Below are 19790 nucleotides of genomic sequence, written 5' to 3'. Positions count from 1 at the left end.
ATTTATGATATCGGTATCGGTATCGGACATAAAAAAGTGGTATCGTGCCATCTCTATCCAAAACTAGACTGAAAAAGCAAACACATGACCTAAACCCCCCACGCATTCACACCACTGAATGTGGAACTACATGAGGGTGCTGCTAATCATCATTTAAAAACTCATTGTAGCCGTGGAAAAACATCAAAAGCACCATCAAGTGCAGTATATACCAAGATGATGCTCTATCCTTTTTGCTGATTTGCTTTTATCTGAACCCCCTCGCTGAGCTGATTATAAAACAAGTACATGGCTAAAGATTCAAATCTAGGCTGGTATAAATGGAGGTCTTCAAGTCATGCACTAGAGCTATGTTCAGGCTCGTGGGATGTTACCTTTCATTATAAACCCCATTAAAAAGGCTGAGTACACATGAAACAGCTAGAAGCCTGTTATCTGTCTTTGCTAATACACTGTTCACTGAGTGCAGGGTTTAGAAACTTTGGGTTCTATCTGGGTGAACGGGGGGAAAAAAGCTTCAAGTTTTTCAGCCCAGCAGTGACCCGATCTGTTCAGACATCTGGAGTCATTTGGACTTTTACACTTTTAAGATAAGATAAAACTTTATTAATCCCTCGGGTGGGTTCCTCTGGGAAATTCGGTACTTTTACAAGTGTGGCAGCAGCAAATTGAGGGAAAAGCTCAGCATCCACATCAGAGATGACTTACTGGATATTTCTCCAATGGCTCGATGAGCAGCGCATCTCCAAAGATTGTCCTGCAGTACTCTGCCATCTTAGCCTGCTGCTTTGCTCTGAAAGGACAGAGGAAATGGTTGGTTGGTTGGTTTAGTGTCCTAAAAATCATTAACCCAATAAACCCTTCATTGGTTTAGGAATGTTTTGCACTCTGAACACTGCACATGTTACAGAGCGAGCATTTCCTTCAAAGGATTGGATTTGCATCTGTTCTGGTATTAAATAACCTGAACTCAAGCATGCTGTGCTTATCCCTAATGCAAAGAGCTTGCAGAAGACCAAATCATCTGAATACTCCTGACAAAACACACACGGACGTGCAACTTACGAATCTACGTGGTTTTCAAAGGACAGGATGACGGGGTATGGCGAGGTCTTGAAAGCACTCTCTGCTATGGCTTCAATCACTTCCTGCAGTCAAGACAAGAATGATAAAAACTCAAAACTGGACACAATCCCTCAGCACAGGTTTTGTTTGTTGAAAATTACTCCACAGTAAATTTTTTACAAGAGTAAAAAATGACACAAAACTGCAACTGATCAAGCTGATCAAGAGGAAAACAAAAACGTCAAAGAGAGCAGAATTGTGCCTGTGACATTTCTGCAGCAGCTCCCACCTTAAAGGGGATCTCAGTGGTCATGGTGAACCCGTGGGTGATGTAGGGTTCTTCATCTTGTGGTCGGCCCTTCCAGCAGTCCAGCTCAATACAGCGACAACCGGTGAGCAGCACCTGCCTATACATCTCCACCGAAGAATTCCCGGTCAGCTGGCCCACTAAGATACGAGAAGAGCTATGGGTTCAGAACCAAAAAGCGCCCAGCAAATGAACCATCACGCTTGCATGCATGCCGTTTACATGTCACACCTGTGAGGTACGTGTTGTGTGACGAGTTGATAAAGTAGTGAGAGAGCGGTTGGTTCATGTCGTCGATGATGTCCAGCCTCTCTGGAGGTACGATGGTGTTTTCCTCTCCCCCCAGATACCGACTGAATGCCTGCAAACTGATTTGGTCTGCAAGAAAGAACGCAATGACAGCGTTTCAAAACAGCCGGAAACATCCCAACAGATCAAAGACTGCTGTTCTTAGGAGAGGCATCAACAGGCAGGACAGCCAATCATCTCGCAGATCGCGGACTAGCATAGTTATGGCTGTGCCGCTAATTTGTTCACAGGTTTATTAATATAATAACACAGATAAAGAACAGCCTTAGTACTTGACCAACGTTTTTTGGCCTGCTATTGCTTCATCAGGGTCATCAAGAACTATAGTGCATACAGCACTTTAAATAACATGCATGTTTGAGGAGAAAGACATGAAATTGTAATAGGTCAGTTTGAAAAACAACCAATCATATCCACTGATTCAGCTCTGAATAAAAGCCTGATGCCACACAGAGAGTTACAGACCTCTCTCCAGCTGACTGGTGTTGGTCTCGTATTTCTCCATGATCTGTCGGACTTGGTCTCTTTTCAGTGGGGGGTAGAGCACCTCGTTTAGTCTGGAGTCTCTCTGCCTGCGGTTGATGAAGTCCATTAGCTGGTCCAAAGAGATGAACGGCTTCCTCTTGGAGCCACTAGAGCAGAGAGAAAATAAGAGTCCGAGTGTATAACATGTACGCAAGAGTTTTACTATAAATCCTAAGACTATAGCTAGAGCACCCTTAAAGCGCACCTTTCCTCAAAGATGCTCTGGATCTCAGGTCGAAGACATAAGTTGTCGAGAAGCTTCTGGAAGGCGTCCCAGGTGATATCATCTGGCTTTATTCCCTCTGACTGAAGCAAAAAGACAGATTTGATTTTATAAACAGGCTCTGCCTCAAGCACACACATTGATAAGTTAATAAACAACAGACAGCATTACATTACACTGCTATGTGCTGTTGTCTAGAGAGAATATTAACAGGCTTTTATAAGCTGCATTGCTCTGAGTACCCAGCAGGAGGCTCCAGAGTACAGCAATCTACAGAGAAATGCTGACAGCACATTTTGCACAATCTGGTATCTCTTCAAGAAAAAAAAAGTCTTGTGACTTCAAACTGATTTTAGGAAAGATTGCACTGACTCATCAAAAAAAAATTTAATAAATAAATAAATAAAAAACTAATTTTACCTCAAACCCACAGGGCTGAGGTACTGTACACAGCAGATACAAGCAAAGATTAGCAGAAAGTTGTTTTAGAAAGAGTCTTAGTAGAAAGCATGTTACCATGATTAACATTTTAACCGCAGGCACACTGTCGAGAAAACAAGATTCATGGCAATCTTTAGTTTGCTGTGTAAATTGGTTTATTTCCATTGTTGCTAAAATGAACTTCAAGAGGTTTTTATTGGGTGTGAAAGAAAGTACTGTAAGAGAAAGAGTTGCACTTTATGTAACAATTAAAGTTTAGCAAAACACTACGAGCAAGTTGCAGTAATCAAAGCTAGTCAGTTAGCTAGCTATACTATGTTTAGCTAGCTATATGTAGTAGCTGAAGCAGCCAGTTTACCTGTTCCATTTATTAGTTCACCTGTATTTTCAGTGCTTTCACCACATTATTAACCTGTTTCATCAATTTGTATTTTAGTATGCAGTTATTTTATGTACAACAAAGGATTTACATTTGTATGTTAGCTTGCTAGGTGGTTTTTAACTCAGGGTAACATGTGGCTACAGATAAAAGCTAGAAATGTTAGAAGCTGTGTTTAAAAACTGTGTGGCCAATATTATTTGAATACAAACATGCCTCTAAGAGCAGCATGTTAACTGTTGTGTAAGAGTACAGGCAGCAGCTAGCCTCTCTCTGTAACAAAATCCACAAACAAGCATTTCACGTGTTATGTCTTGTCCTGCAACCCACTGAAATCTTACTATTTTCTGTTATTGCTACTCTTCCACGGGCCTGCCAACTTTTGTTGCCTTCCTTGCACTGCAAAGACATACCAAGAACACAACTATATGCAACGCCTCCGCAGTTCAGTTCATTTCAGCCATTCTCGATGCATACACCAGTTCACCAAACCCATATGTCGACTATCCATGTGATCAGTGATTTTATTGAGTGATTACCTTGTTATTAATGAGGCCACACTGCTCCAGAGCTGTCTCCACTCTCTTTTTATCAGAAAACATCTTGATTACACTAAAAGACAAAGTACAAAATCACATTCAGATCAAATGTTTACAGTGACGCGTGCAAGCAAAAAGAGTCAGAAACCTAAGAAGTGATTGTAAACATAAAAAAATCAGAGTCACTATAAAAGAGCCGAGAGAGAAAGTGGAAGAGAGACAAAGAAGAGGAAAAGAAAGAAGAAGTGAGGAGCAGTTTAAAAGTGGTTGGCGAGGGTGGTACTCACTTCTTCACTGGAATCTTCCCTTCCTGGTTCACTTGAAGCTTTAACTTCGTGTACCTGACAAAGACAAAGAACAGTCAAGTATGAGTATTTTTTAATCATCGAAAATTCGCAGCATTGTAGGACGGCACGCACACAAACTCTTACGCTTTGTAAAGAAAGGTGTTCCGCGATACATTCTGGGAAAGTATGTTTGTGGACAAAGCGAACAGCTCATCTGTCCACATCTGGAAACACACAGACATGAAAGGATAAAAGACGGTTGTTTGACTGTTCACCTCATGTTAAACCTTGGTGAAACAGTTACTATATACAGTGTAGCAGACACACACAGGAATTAATCTCTGTTTTTAGCTACTTAACATACGCACGCCTTTATGTCAAAGTAAAGTAAGCAATCAGCTCAAGGCTTGAGGGAATAAAGTCAGCTGTACAGGTAGGAGTGCAGTGGGGGACATGAGGATGGAGAAGAGGAAAAGAAAAGGAGGAAATACATTAAACTATAAATTATTTGGACAGTTAAGCTAGTTAAGAATTGTGGTTACCTTCGCTTCATCCTCGTGCATGGCCTGGAAGTTGAGGAAAGAAACGTTGACCAGGTCATTGCCATAGACGACGGTTAACAGCTTCCCTTCTCCGTTCACCTCCTTAGTAAGGCCCAGCACTTCTTTCACCTTTGCGTCCTGGCACACAAAGATATTTATGCTTTTTCAGGATGTTTCATTACACGGACACGATCTAGCAAATTCAACAACGATCTGAACACTGAGCGGACAGATAAAACTCGTCCGTGTCTCCATCTCCTGAGGATATTAAATGTGATGCATGCGGTGTAGCGCCCTGATCTAATTAACCAAACGACTCTTTCCTCCTTTTTAGCCCACCCCTGTGTTCCCTCCACCAACTCTCTCTAACACTCAATGGCTTTCTGTCAATTATAGATCACTCTTGTGACATCATGTCTCTCTTTCATTTCAGTTAAATACATTAGCCAGGAGCACTCTTTATAGACTGTTTATAGGGAATATAGTGCTAAAGAAACACGCAAAATGCTCAAAGACGGCGTCCATACTACCAATGTTCACATATCAACATATGAAAATACAGAATCTGTAGGTAATGGGCACAAATTCGAGCAGGATTTGGTTGGAAGCAGGTAAATACTTCACATGGAGACCAAATCAGGAAGTCTCACCCCAGATTGTAAATCTCAAAGGTGTCGTACAGTCGCTGACCGTTTCCTAGATTCACAGATGCTAACATGAGAGAGGAAGTGCAACCATGAATTATGAGAAGGCTCTTTAATAACAGAGATATCATCCACTGATTATAGCAGGTTTAGTCAATATTTTTAATGCACTTTTCATACTATAACCACGGTATGACATAAAAAATAAGACTTTATCGTACCATTTCAAGAACTATTTGTAATAAACACTTTAACGTGCAGAATGAACTCGCCACACATCTGTGTTTGAATTGTTTACCACTAATACGCGCCCATATTTCACACTCTGCCTTGGTTAGATCTAGGCTCTTACACAATGACTTCCTCACTAACAGTCGCTGGTTATATCACTTCCTGTCTGATAGTCCATCTGTCATCAGCCTCATTAGCACTCCGTCACCTTTGCACCATCAGCTGAGAGAGGAAATGCACATGAATCGTTTGGCGACAGTCACATTTGAGCATCACGTTTGTGGTCAGGGGACAAAGTAACAGCTTCTCCCCCCTCTTTTCTCCCACACAGGCATAAACAAATATTACCAACCTTTGGCTGTTTGGCATACTTTCCCGTTCTGGTGTCCCTGATGTAACTGATGTCCAAAATCTCGACATCCTACAGGAGAGAGGAATATCAAAAGATTTGTGTTATCACAAACACTCAGTGAAAGCGTGTGAGAGCAGGACAACTAATCTTTATCAGTCGGCCTATTAAACGGGTGGGGAAAGAGGAAATTGTGAGATGTAAGTTCATCTGTTTCCACACAGTGTCATGCACACATATATTGTTTCTCTGACTCTGAGGGCTTCTGATGTGATACATGATTATAAATCAGGAAATACTTGATGGACTCATAGAAATAAATAGAGGAAAAACAGATCTAATACACAGGATCCATGCAGCACAAATGAAAGCCCTTACACTCTCTGTGCAGAGAGCTGGACTGATTAAAATAAAGTGCATCCATTCATCAAAGAGAAATTTGGGTGAAATGATCACATGTGTTTCTGGTGGTTCTGAATCCATTTTTATTAGTTATTAGGAGGTTTTGGGGTTTTTTGGATTATCAAAATCTCGATTGGAAAACGTGCTTTAACCAATAACGGTGGCCGAGCCTCCTTACGCACCACCGCTCTCGTGTCACATACGGGTTTTAAACATATTATTTACTGCTGTTAGCAGTTTATGTAAGACGCAGCGAACAGAAATGCTGATAGAGCAAAAGTCTGCTGCTCTTGCATGGAGCAGTGTGGGAGAAAGAGAAAAAACTTGAATAAAAGCCTGTGCAAGAAATTAATTCCTCAGGCAAAAAGCTCATGCGCCGTCTACCTCGTTCCATTAAAACCTCTTTTATTTATCTTTCATCAGACTCCACCGCTTCTCTAGACACAAGACACAAGCAGTGACATATGAATTGTGCGGGTGACGGAAGACAGAAAATGGCAAGGGACTCTGCACACACACAGGGAGGACAGATCTTTGGAGAACATTTGCATGTTTGATGCTGCGGCACAAATGTATACACACATGAACGCATGCACGCACATGCAAACGAGTGAAAAACGGAGACAGAAACGAGTGAAAAAGAGGTACTCTGTAATAGCGACTGGCAACAATTACACCCTTAGCCTCGAGGTGACGAGGGGAGACAAAAATGGAAGGGTCGGACAGGAGGAGGGGAGCGTGGTCGTAAATCCAGCCATAAACACACGTGAGGATGCATGCATCGCCTTGTGTAAATATTTGTTTAGTCCAACACTCGTTCCCCAAAGCCGTTTTTACTTCATCCATGTCACCAAGTCACTTCTTTTTATCCTCGCTTGCCCTTCTGGGTCTGAGCGGCTTTGCTTTAAAAACCTTATGACTCTGCTTTATGATTTCATCAGTGAAAAATATAAAGCATTTGTGTTTTTTTGCACGGGTCTGCACTCGTTTATGTTGTCAAACATGCCATTTTCATTCCTTTTCCGCGTTCTGCTCACACTGTATGCTCTGTCCAACATAACATCAAAAACATTTCACAGTATTTAAACTCGTCCCTTCCTGATTCCTATGTCATTATTACACTCGGGTTGTGATTTTACCGCCCTGCAGACTGTCTCCTCCCCTGGGATTGGTTGCGAGTATTAAAGGTCAGAAGTGTTGGACCAATTGGATTAAACTCTGTCTCAAACCTTGTCCTCTGATTGGCCTGTGGAGAATAACTTGCTTCCTGGGGGAATAAACCACTTCTGGGTCTGTAGGACACACATTTATGTGCGCACGCACATGTCTTCTCTCCCACAGGCCATGGTTTCATTCTGCCTTTGCCATGGTGACTCCTTGGAGACCACAGAAATGAGTCTACAAGTTGGTCTGCGGACTGTGTGTGCACTCGTGTCCTTAACAGTTAACATTTTTGCACTCTAACACACACGCACTCAACACCAGTGATAATGCACGCAGACATATCCTTGATGTGCAGGTCGCAACTTGTGAAACATCCTGACCTGTTGAGCAAGACGGGGTGTGTATGTGTGAGTGTGCAAGCGCATGCGTGTCTGTGTGTGGAAGAGCCTTGCAAGTCAGTGCACATTGGATACACAGAACGCGAGAAAACCTTCACGCAGGATGAGTACGAATGTGTCAGCATGTGATCGGCAGAATGTGCCAAATGAAATCTGTGTTTTGCCACTAGGTCGTGTTTCCAAGTGCATGACGTGGTGTGTGAGTCTGTGTGAAGGTCGATCTTCTCTGAAAGCACATTCCTGACATATTCCATCCTTCTGCCCATTTGGCGCGTGTGTGCATCCGTGTGCTTCAGTGTGTAATATTTAAGCTAGTAACGGCAGCTGTAGCGCTCCATTCATCTTTTCTGTGCAAAGACCAAACACAGCTCCCTCTATTTATCACTTCAGACTCAGCTGCGGGCTCATTACTGCTCTGAATGACTCGGGTTATGAGTTTTCCAGGAGCCATGTTGTGATAAAGTGCTATAAATTACTTTAATTTACTGTTTTTGCTGGACCCGAGAAATTTTCCTGCCGTGTGCACTTCTGCTTCAGTTAGCGATTTCCTACATTTCCCAGAATGCACACCCGCTCCTTTTACAGCGATTACTGTGAACTTGTTGCACTCTGCTGTGGATTAAAAAGGCAGGTGGCTGACAGAGCGTTCCCACCAAAGAAAAGCTGAGGCGCACCCTTCAGAACAATTCATGTTTTATGTATGTTTCCGCGCTGACGCCAAGGAAGTGATACTAAACTGTCGCTCTTTCGATAAGTGAATTATTTTAATAAACCACAAAAGCACTAATGTAACATACTGCTGCGTAATAGTGGGCTATTATCCGCATTTGTTGCGAGCCATTATGTAAACTAGTGTAAAGACTTCACTAAACATGCAGTACATTAATGTGACACCGCTTCCTCCACTGTGTGGGTTTGTTTTTGTGTTGTTTTTACAAGCTCAACAATGAATTGTGAAGTTCAAATTTCAGGCCAACATCAACAACACATCATAAACTTAAAGAAATGACAGCTTAGAAATCTACAGGCACCTGCAAATAAGAATCAAACGATATGATCCAGATCTCAATGTTAAATATTAAACGGACCATTATTACGCCAGTTGTTGTTTAAATAATAAACTTTTAGATAATGTTCAGTGTGCCAGGGAAGCAAGAAGAAGGCTTACCCGGCATCTTGAATCTCACACTCCAGCCTAGGGCTGGCTAGAGTCCCGCTCACAGCCACACAACTGATGTTTGAAATGATTCATTACATCACAGGAATACAGTCTGATTTTCGCATCTGGGCCCTCCAGAGCTGCGGAGCTGACATGCCAGAGGGTGAGATGGGAAGCTCTGCAGCTTAAATAGATCAACAAAACTGGGAGGCTGTGTTTGGTGTATGACATGATGACAGCGAGGCATGTTAAGAGTGTATAAAGTAGCGTCGCCGAAAGGATTAAATACAAAACTGTGCAAAGCGACCACCCTCCTGATGCAACGCTCCCCATTTATCCGGACAGTTGGAGTACACCGACTTGTGACAGCTTCCCCCCCCTCCCCAGCACATTTCTTTCCCCTCATAATCCAAACCATCATGCCACTCCAGTTCAACAATAAAAGACTTATTATATGGCAACAAGAACAACAATATACTACAAACAAAAAGTGGGCAAGAAAGAAGAAGCACACAAGCTGAACTCGGTCCATCCAGTGTCTGGGATCTCGCAGGTAGAGTCAGGCCTGTTTTTGGAAGAACAACTCTTCCCATTCTTACCTACAGTAAGAGGAGATGAGTAGTTGTCTGTTTTGTCCACGCAATACAATACAAGCAACGCCCAGGAGCCAATCTGACTGGCACAAACACGGGGAGCAACATAACCTGTCTCGTTTAATCAACAGAAAACATGTAAATCTAAAAGCTGATGTTTCTTTCTTAACTAAAAATGAACCAAAAACTCTTAGGCTTCTCACTTTTTTATGTGGATATCGGTATGCGAAATATAACTTTAAAAGGTGGACGTCGGTTGACTTTCCACACAGAGCTGGGTTAATCATCATTCATAGCTATGGGGGGTGGGGGTTGTAGCTCAGGCTATGTCTTAATGTTTTATTGTTTGCGTGCAGAGGTGAGTTTGATCCAGCAATAACTATCTACAGTCTATATTTAGTCACTGAAGTGAGTACAGTAAAAAGCTGCCGCGTTGCGATTAGGGCCTTGCTCACTTTCACTCCTTTCCTTCATTTCTTTGATTGACTTCCCGCTTCCCCTAGTCTCTCCTGCCTCGCCGGCGTCCCCCATTCATTTTCTCAAGATTAGAATAATATGAAAGGGCAACTAAACAATCAGGGGAGCGCCACTCCTTTCCTGTGACGCGCCCAAGTGTGTGTTTGAAAGATCACCGCTGCTAAATACGTCTCAAATGACCAATCACAGCTCCTATCAAATGGCAGACAATGACGGCATAAAAGGAAACTGATACCTCCTGAGCGCTCATACATGCACACTAGCAGGGACAGTTAGGCCAGGACGGCGTGCGTATCCACCCTAGACTTTTCTGGCTGGGACCCAACGGGCCAATCAGTGCACAGCAGTGGAGAGGTAACAGACAGAAGAGGACTTTAAAGGACACAGAAACAGCAGAGACGTAAAACAAAGAGAGCTTTAAACTGTTTTATGGCTCTGATGGGAGACTTGGCAAGGTGTTTATAGAAGGAGGAGGGGGGAACACTTAATACCCCTGTGAAGCATGGGACAGCTCTATAACTCTGTCATTTTGTTATATTTTTTCTCTCTATACCAGTTTGATCCCACTCTTCCACTCTGCCCGTAATCCTCTATTAACTTGCTTTCTTCCTCACTCAGCTGTTTCATATTTCTGTCGTCTTCAGAGTGAAAATGAAAAGCCGGCAAACATTAGAGCGAGAACGCGAACGTTCACATTTCAGCCACTTAGCAGGAGATCTGATCCAGAGTGATTTATAATGCGTGTTACTGTAAAATCACCAGAGACGGAGAAAAGATGCTGAATAAATGGAAAAATTAAGACTGAGACAAACAATAAAACATGAAAGAGAGCCGAGGTCCGTCCAAATGGAAAACCTCATCGTTTATGGAGACGAAAAACAAGACTGAGAGGGGACTTGAACAAAATGAGCACCGCACAGTGTCTCAAAGTGCAAATAAAAACAGGGTGAACCGGGCTGAACACGCACACGAAAACTCGTAAAACACAAGAACAGTTGGACTAATCATGATTGGTCATGAAACACAAACACGCATGGATCAGTGCCGGGTTGAACAAGGCCCTCGTGTGCAGCCACCCGCAGCCCACGACACACACAAACACACACACTTAAAACTGAGTTTGATACTGAAACTGACATTACAGTCACACTCGTATCCTCAGCTAAACCTGAAACCGTAATCAGCATAAATCATTTTCCTGGGTTTGTCTACTTCACAAAATTTATTGTTTGCGTTGTTTCACAATGAAACCAGAACATCAGAGACATAGAAGCGCGTGCAGTTCATGACCCATCACACTTCACAGGCCTGTAAAACAAGAAATTTGAACTGGACGTTTAGCTCAGTTTGGGTGAAGTGACCATCGTGTGCAACTTTGCAACTAAATTCTCAATGCTGTAAAATCTCAAATAAAAATCTCAAGTAGCCTATAAGCGAGACGGCCGGGTTTAACACTGTTAAGCATTGTTCAGGTGTGTGCTGTGACCAATGTCTGAGATATTTTATATTGCAATTTGAAAGTTCTGTATATTAGCTGCCAGGCATGACTACTGAACAAGAAATTGAGGAAGAGGAACTGCTTTCACTTTGGTCCCTTTCATCATTATAATCCTAGCCAAACCGGTTGTTGGCATGCCATCACATTCAGGCAGATACCTTGGTTTCTAAGTAACTGGTTGGGGAGAAATAGGTCTGAGTAGGGGCAATGACAGACTACGATAGAAACGAAGTCAGGCAAGAACTTTGTCGGGCTAAAGTAGCTTAGCTTAGCCTAACTTAAAGCAGCAACTGTTGAATATATATTTAATGTGTTGATTGATAACCTTGCAGGTATATTCAGACAACAAGATTAAGTATAAACATGCAGGCAAGTAGACACAAACACCTGTATGTCTTCTACCAACTTCGAGCTGGTAGTCTGTATGTCGACAAAAGAAGCAAGTCTTTACAGATACTATGCTAATCAAAATGCATATTTGAGTGGTGTCTCTAAAGAAAGAGAAAATTAAGTACATCTTACAGGCTGTAAATGAGCCAGCAGTTTAACCACATTACCAAATCTGTACCTGCAAGTAAAACAGTGACAGATATACCTTGAGTACCCACAACTACAATTAACAAAGAATGAACTAATTGTTTGGGTTGTGAGTCGTGTTTCTATTTGCATGTGTTTAATGTGAAATAACTGATTTTTTTTGTGCCATTTTGGCACATATTTTTCCTCAAAATTGACATTTTCTTAGTTTTTTATTGTTATTAGAACAGTTTTAATAAAAGTTTGAGCTTGTTTAAAAAAGAAAAAAAGAAATTGTACTTGGACAGGGTTAAAGGGTAGGTAGTGGTAGGCTGCTGGGAAAAAAATAGCAGACGTATATATAGAAGACGGGTTGTTTCAGCTTTCATGAAGCAATAGGTGTTAATTTGGCCTTGAAGGTTTATGCAATAAAATTCTGCAGGTGTGCAAACATTTGATTACTTACAAATCCCATTTCTGTACAAAGGCTGTGTTGAAACAATCTGGGTTACTATACCCTCTAAATCTTTACTGGGAAAATGCTGTAGTGCAGAAAAAGGTGCTGTGTTTCACTATCAAATGGTGAGAAAGGAGGAGAGATTGGTCGGTTGGCGGTTCATTTTACAGCAAGATAATGATCCAAAACTTCAGAATAAAAGAACCCGACAGTCGGCATCAAATGACCTCGAAACCCCACTAAAGAGTTTTAGGAGGAACTGGACAGAAGAGTGAAAGCTAAGTACAAGTGAAACACATTTATACAAATGTGTTTGCTCAGCTGTTGAGCGGCTCAAAAGTTTATTTTCTATTTTAATATTCAGAGATCTATTTTTTAAAAGGCCCTTTTCATTTTCACTTCAGAGTCTGAAACATTACGCTGCACAATTCAGGAAACTGCAAAAGACTTGAGCAGTAAAGCCACACATACTGATAGACGCAAACACACAGAGACAGGGTGGCAGTCTCATTAGCTACGCCGAGAGAACGACACGTCTGTCAAACAGAAACGCACACATGCACAAGCATCTGCTCACACAATGGATTCGATACCGTGCAGCGTCTCAGTTCTCGCAGAGAAGAACTGAATTTTGACACTGTGCGTGATTTTTGTTTGTGCGTGCGTGTCTTTGCGTTAGTGTCACTATGTTTCCGTCTATACAGGAGTTAATGGGAAGACTCTGTCTGCCATGTGCTCGAGCAGATAATGTCAACAGAAAATAAAACATGGGGAGGAAGCTGTCAAAGTATCGGGCGACACGCTCAACTTCCCCTGTGAACCACTGTGTGTGCGCATATGTGTGTGTAAAGATGATCAAGAGTGTGTTATGCAAGCCCCCCGCTCCAAGTTAATTCCTCTGGGGATGTCCGACTTGAGCAAGGGAGATAATCTCTATTAGATCTCTACTTATACCTGCCAACAGTCATTTCACTGACAATTCAGTTGGTTCATTTACAGACACACACAGAGCTGTGTAGCTGCAAGAGGCTGTTACTATACTTCCTAGCCTGGCATATCCACACACATGCATGCACTCACTATTACCCGTTCAGTATACGGTTCTGGTTCATTAACGGCAACGTTATTACCAAATGACCTCTTTAAAGAGATACTCACTTATTTAAAATCCCATCTCAGCCTCATCCACTGCCTAATGCCTTTTGTCATGTTGGATTTGCATGGTTCGTATCACTTTCACACCTCCTGGGTGTTTTTTAAAACTCACACCACACACACACACACACACACACACACACACACACAAAATACCTGACATGTCGGTGCAGGTTTTTGTTTGTGGTTTGTGTCCTACACGTCAGTCTGGTGAAGGCGTGCAAAATCACCGACCAAACCGGAAGTCTGAGACACAGGTTACATCCCTCAGGGGGCAAATGTTTATAAGCCCAGGTGGTATCGATATGACACCTTAAAGGAAAGAAGGAAGAAATGACAAGTGGAAGGAGGAAGGACAGAACAAGGGGAATTCAAGAAGAGTAGAAGAAGGGAGGAGGGATGAGGGAAGAGGGGGCAAAAAAAAATTCCCCAGAACCCCCATGCCGCGTCTGAACTACTTCCTGCCCACTTTCCCACGCCAAGAGAGAGAGAGAGTGAGAGATTAGAAGTGCTGTTCCCCCCAAAAAACAAAACAAAAGACCAAACACTGGTGAGAAAATGTATTCATTGATTAAAATCTAGAGGAAGAACAAGGACAGAAAACCTAGACAGCGAGGTGGAATGCTAAAAGAAATGGAGATCAGAGAGGGAGGAAATGTCATCCTTCAGTTTATATTAGAGGAACATCTTTTGCCTTATCCCTCTGATAGCTACCAGTTGCCCCAAGAGGGAGAGCAAGATGGGGAAGGGAAACGGCAGGGAGAGAAGGACAAATTGAAGAAGGATTAGAAGTGTAGACAGAGCTGAAGCCAAACGTGTGAAAGAAAGGACAGGCAGTGTAAAACCGAGCAAACGGGAAGATTAGTCATTGGGCGAGGTGCATTTCACCTCAAGCCAGGTGACAGCTGAGGCTGCTCTCCACCAGGATCGAAAGTACAGAACTGAATTGAGGTCAGTTTTATTCATTGGAAATGATCATCCGTGCTAGCACTGTCAGGACTGTTACCAAGCGAAAAACACTAAAGATGTGCGTTGTTGGCGTTGGTCTTTAAAACCATATGACTCATCACATCCCGCCATATTCGTTTCCCCGTTTCTATTCTGTTTAACCCAGACATTTACTCTGCAGTGAAACAAATGGTAGATGGAAGTTGGATTGACAAGAAGAAATGGGAAAATCTCAGCCACGCTCAGTGAAAATATCACAGCTAGCCAAGTTCAAACAACTGGAAGGTAAACCAAAGACTGGAAGTGAAATATCTCAAATTGGGTGAGCTTTATTTGCTTTGGAGTACTGAAGGGCTTCAAAACAAGTGCTGATTTATTAGCAGGCTAATCCATCACAGCATTTAAATAACCACTGGACATGCAAGGTGCACGGGTCACAAGCAACATATCAGCGGTATCGGTACATCGGCGCTGGCATCTATAGCAGCCTTTGTCAGCTGGGCGCTCGTCCTGAGTTAAACTTTTCTCAGCTTTGCAGAAAGAGATGAATGCAAATACCAGCCAAGGACGCCACTGATAGAATATGGAAGGATGGTAAATACATTACAGTGACTGGAACCTTGAATATCCACTAGTGACTAGCCAGTGGTTACAAAGCGATGTGCAGTGGTTGAATATACTGGCAGATTTACACAGATTTTGGCTGTCAGTTTAGTATAAAAATAGCAATAGAGGGCGACTATAAGAAAAAGGCGAAAACAGGAGTTTAAGGGGAAACTGGCACCCAGCTTCAATAGGCCTCAGTAGGACTGCAATATAAGATTGCAGGTTCAATGTTTTTTTGTCAGCCGTGTGAGTCGGGCTATAAATGTCCCTTGCTCCCTCTCATAGGATGATTTCTTACAGCAAAAAAAAAAAAAAAAATGCATAGAAACTAAAATGGCAAACAAACTTTTGACATTTTTATGTACTTATGGCTGTAGTTTAACATCCATCCAAATATGCTCCATTCGCCTCAACCTTACTGTTCTTTTAACCCCAGTAGCATCTGCATGATACTTAATTTAACCTCCTAAGACCCGAACTCTTTCATGGCATGCATTTTCAATTTCTCTTTGCTATTTGGGCTGATTGGGACCTGATGAATGTAAAAACAAAGAATTACCTGATTTTCTTTTCTTTTACTGATTTTTGCTTCTGAGAAAAATGAGATCCAGATATGAGGACATTTGTTTTAAATTTCGATAGAACAGCGGCAGCATAATGTCCTCGTAAGTGGATATCAGGCCCTTTTAGAGCAAAATTTTGCATTTTGGTCTTGACACCTCAAAATGTGATGTCTGCACATGTGGACGACAGGTCCTAGGAGGTTAAGACACAAATATAAAGAGGAGGAAAGTTTGGCCAGAGGACAGCAGAAGGACACGCTGCAGAATTAGCAGGAAGTTGCAAGCATATGTTGTAACAGATGTGTGGGTATGGGATGTGCATGTGGATCTTGTGTAACCCACGACCACTGGCATGCACTCTGCGTTCAGCATTTAGCCACAGCTATTTACTCAAGTGGGGTCTTTGGGAGTTAAGAATTATGGCAGGTCACAAGCCTTTACTGTTACAGATCTGAAGACGAAACGATGACCGAAAGGGTTTTTTTTTTTTTTTCCTCGACAGTGCCAAAGTGTTAAGTTTTTGCTTAAGGGTTGGAGGGCTGCAATGCCTCCTAGAAAGCTCCTCCATACTGGGTTCCTATTGGACCATAGCGGTCTGCTACAACATGCCTTAGGTTAGTTAAGTAAGGTCAAAGAAAACTTGTATTTAGGACGGTTACATTTGCAGTGTGTGCTGAGGCATCTCATCCAACAACATGTTACTCATCATAATGTCATGGGAAAACATTTAATGCCTCCATAAATCCTCAGAAATGACAGGCTGATTACCAAAAAAGAGCTTATTTGAACCCAAGCCAGGTTTTTTTAAATAACCATAAAAAAATAAACAAATTTAAAGTTTAAATTAGAAACTTTGCTGAGCTGTTATTTGCTCAAAGCAAATCAAGTAATTTGTTTTGAGGCCAAAATAACAAATGAACATGCAAATGATGTGTAAATGCAATACCAAAAGAGTGTAAATAGCGGTTGAAGTGAAGTTGTTCTTTGACTAGACAGAGAAAACTCTTGTTACTGGTCATGTTCCTTTATCTCAGAGGCAAAGAAAGGAGCACAGTGAAGTGAAAGACAGGGGGAAAAACAGTGCAGACCAGTGCACGGTGGGGTGTGTCTGCCCACAACCACTGTGTACAGCGCGTGTGTGTTTGTGTATGTGTTTCTGTCAGCAACAGTTGGTCGTTATCGGCACTAGCAGAGTTGAGAATGAATAAACCCGCACACCAAACACCTCTCGCAGAAGGATTTATTTAATGTGTGACGTTTCCCAGGACAAAGCTCTTCCACAGAACAACGGAAGACTTATGGGACGTTCTGGGCTCTGAGTATACACTCATACGTCAGAGGTCTCATAAGCCGAACCTCTGGACGTTACACAAAGATGGAGAGAGGGCGATAACAAAGAGAAGGAAGGGGGAGGTGCAGAGGAAGAGATGTGAAAGATTGCTGTAGAAGGATGGAGAAAGAAATTATCAGCAGGAAGAAAATCGCCGTGAAGAAAAAGTGTCAGCAAAGAGATGGAGATAAATGAGACCCTGGAAAAAAAGAAGAGAAAAGTAGAGATATATTTAAAGGGAAATGTTAAACAAAGCGAAGATTGAGACAAAGGTGACACAACGCAGATGGAGATAAGACAGGATGAGGAGAGAATTACCTGGGGAAAAAGGTGAAAAGGCTCAAAGCGACTGAGATAAACCAGATTTCATGAGGAAAAGTTATGTGAAAAGGTGAGAAAAAGGAGGCAGGTAATCCAAATAAAGTCAGCGTGGAATAAAATGAGGGTAATAGAAGGGTGACGGATGAAGGAAGAGGAAAAGGGATGGAAACATGCTTCCCCTGGGCTGCACGTAGGCCAATATTTAAGTGGTTTGTCAGGGATGCTCTTCTCAACACAAGTTTACTTCTTTTTTTTCCCTCTCTTTTTTCAAATCAATGGCCCCACTGCATCCTGGGTGGTCAGCTCCTCTTCGAGTTATTCACAACAACATCTTTTCATCCACAGAGTAAATTTATTTCATGTTATGACATTACTGTTGAGCTGCAGCGATTAGAAGAACTATATGCTGGGCGGGAAACGGAAGAGAAACTCCGCTCAAAATGAAATCCACAGGAGGGGTCGAGCTTTCATGCTTGCGTGCCTGTCCTAAATAAAATGCAATGTCACCTTTGTGGTACAACACATCCTCTTAAGTTGTTAGAAAAGTGCTTTTGACATTTTTGGGTTGCGGACTTTTTCGATGTCCTTCCAGGCCTTTGCTGAGATTCTAAAAATGACTCTAGTGAGTGATCCAGTTCCACTCAGTGACCACGGGCACCCTGAATTAAATGAATCAGGTTGATGCAATAGATCTTGATCAAGTCAACTGGGAAGAATCCTCAAATTAAATCCTCATAGATGACTTTGGTGTAAATCTCTGCTCTTTATCATTTAAATGTCAGAGTGGCAAAAATATAAAATGCACTGGAGAGCCAATATTTTGGGTGGCTCTATTCAGAGAAATGGGTTTCTTCCAGAATACCCTTGTCATCTGTGTAAAAGCGTATTAACTGTTCTCATTAATGATCGCTGGATATCTGTGTTGCAGTGTCCTCTTTCTTTTCAGCTCTGCTTGGAAATCTCCTGGGGAGTCGCAACGCTGAATTGAAGCTTCACTCTGGTATCGCTGAAATGACTACAGCCACTTTAAATTAGGACTTCTGTAAAGCCCGAGTGCATTTTTATACATTCAGGTGCACCTATTTTCAACAACACGAGCAACAGGACGTTTGCAAGGAAGATTTCTCCGAGCCCGATTCTCATTTGCTGTTCATTCTGAGAAAAGCTGAAGAAACAAATATAACAGCACTGGCCAGTCATTTTCAACATAACATCCAACATAATGAGCAAACACTATTAGTCACTGCCAGCCTGACCCTATCCATGTCGAGGACACCAGTGTTTCCCTGTAATTAGCCTTGGTGGCCTGAAGGTTTTTAAGGATTTTTCGTGGCCGTGGTCATCAGAGAGCTGGATTCCCGCTACTGAAGTAAGAATGGGGACCACAATCGGCCTTAGTCATGCCAACACTAACAAAGACGAAAGGCAGCAATGAAAGAAAAGTCAAACACTGTGGCACACGAGGCGGCACTACCAGCGCTCGCTGCTTGCATTTCCAGTAAGGCAGAGGGGAATCTTCCTCGACTTAGGCATTGGTGTAGTGGAAAGATAAAATCTGATATTATGAAAATCCATTGTTTGCATAACTGGGTTCACGCAAGCAAATGGACTGGAGTCGGCTTGACAGACAGTCCACCTAGATTTCTTTCATCACACTCACAGGGATTAAATCTAATCTGGCATTCAGTGCAACTTTATTTCAAAGGAGGCATTAAACTAATGTTCTTCCTATTTCAATAAATAAATAAAGAAACACCACAACGCAAATGATGTAACAACTAATCAGCCTTTTTAGCCTTTTTCCACACATGGCTGGAGTTTCTCTGCTGTAGATCCTCGCAATTAGAAACACCCTGTTGGGTTTGGGTGAGGGCGCTGCCTTGATAGAGCAAGCAGGAAGGAGGGCACATCTACCCAATTACTGCCCGCTCTATTCTTAAATGGGTATAAAACAAGCACAACACCAGCTTGGCACTAGAGAATTGGCCAGTAAAAGACTGGAACTGTCCCACCCACTAAACAATCTCACGTGCAGCAGCATGGTGGTGAAGTCTAGAAAAGTTTCAGGACTACCGAGCATGTGTAGAAGTGTTTAGAGTCAAGCAAATAAGGAATCAGCATGTGTGTGTAACAGACGGCTGTTTATCATGGAAATGTTGTTTAACTCTGTAAAGCCTGGACCACAAAATAACTGCTGGAAAATTAGATTTTTTTAAAAAAAAAAAAAAACTGAAGTGTTTTTATTGAACCTTTTGGCAACTTAGGATGAACAAAAAGAAATTAAATATAAATTAGCCCATATGAGTTTTTATTTGTACATTTCTGGTACTTCTGGCATTTTTATGCAACTTAATTTTTAAAA

At 42.1% G+C, this 19790-nt stretch overlaps 1 protein-coding gene across 3 annotated transcripts in view; it reads right to left on the bottom strand.

Annotated features, from left to right (window-relative positions):
- The window catches only part of plcb3 (phospholipase C, beta 3 (phosphatidylinositol-specific)), a 56774-nt gene that overhangs the window by 16795 nt on the left and 20189 nt on the right, over window positions 1-19790 (bottom strand). For all 3 annotated transcript variants that reach the window (XM_005927735.3, XM_014335301.2, XM_042223136.1), the window contains exons 3-13: window positions 5845-5913; window positions 4618-4755; window positions 4220-4299; window positions 4076-4129; window positions 3789-3861; window positions 2412-2512; window positions 2147-2313; window positions 1604-1750; window positions 1355-1512; window positions 1066-1148; window positions 709-793 (exon numbers count right to left, since the gene is read on the bottom strand). In XM_005927735.3, the coding sequence (XP_005927797.1) occupies window positions 709-793; window positions 1066-1148; window positions 1355-1512; window positions 1604-1750; window positions 2147-2313; window positions 2412-2512; window positions 3789-3861; window positions 4076-4129; window positions 4220-4299; window positions 4618-4755; window positions 5845-5913 (1155 nt within the window). The remainder of the gene's footprint in view (window positions 1-708; window positions 794-1065; window positions 1149-1354; window positions 1513-1603; window positions 1751-2146; window positions 2314-2411; window positions 2513-3788; window positions 3862-4075; window positions 4130-4219; window positions 4300-4617; window positions 4756-5844; window positions 5914-19790) is intronic.

The sequence above is a fragment of the Haplochromis burtoni genome, unplaced genomic scaffold, assembly GCF_018398535.1.
Source record: "Haplochromis burtoni strain Fernald_Lab_line unplaced genomic scaffold, NCSU_Asbu1 Contig_102, whole genome shotgun sequence".
Classification (NCBI taxonomy): Eukaryota; Metazoa; Chordata; class Actinopteri; order Cichliformes; family Cichlidae; genus Haplochromis; species Haplochromis burtoni.
The sequence above is the reverse complement of the archived record's forward strand: the minus strand, read 5'-3'. Positions and strand labels throughout refer to the sequence as shown.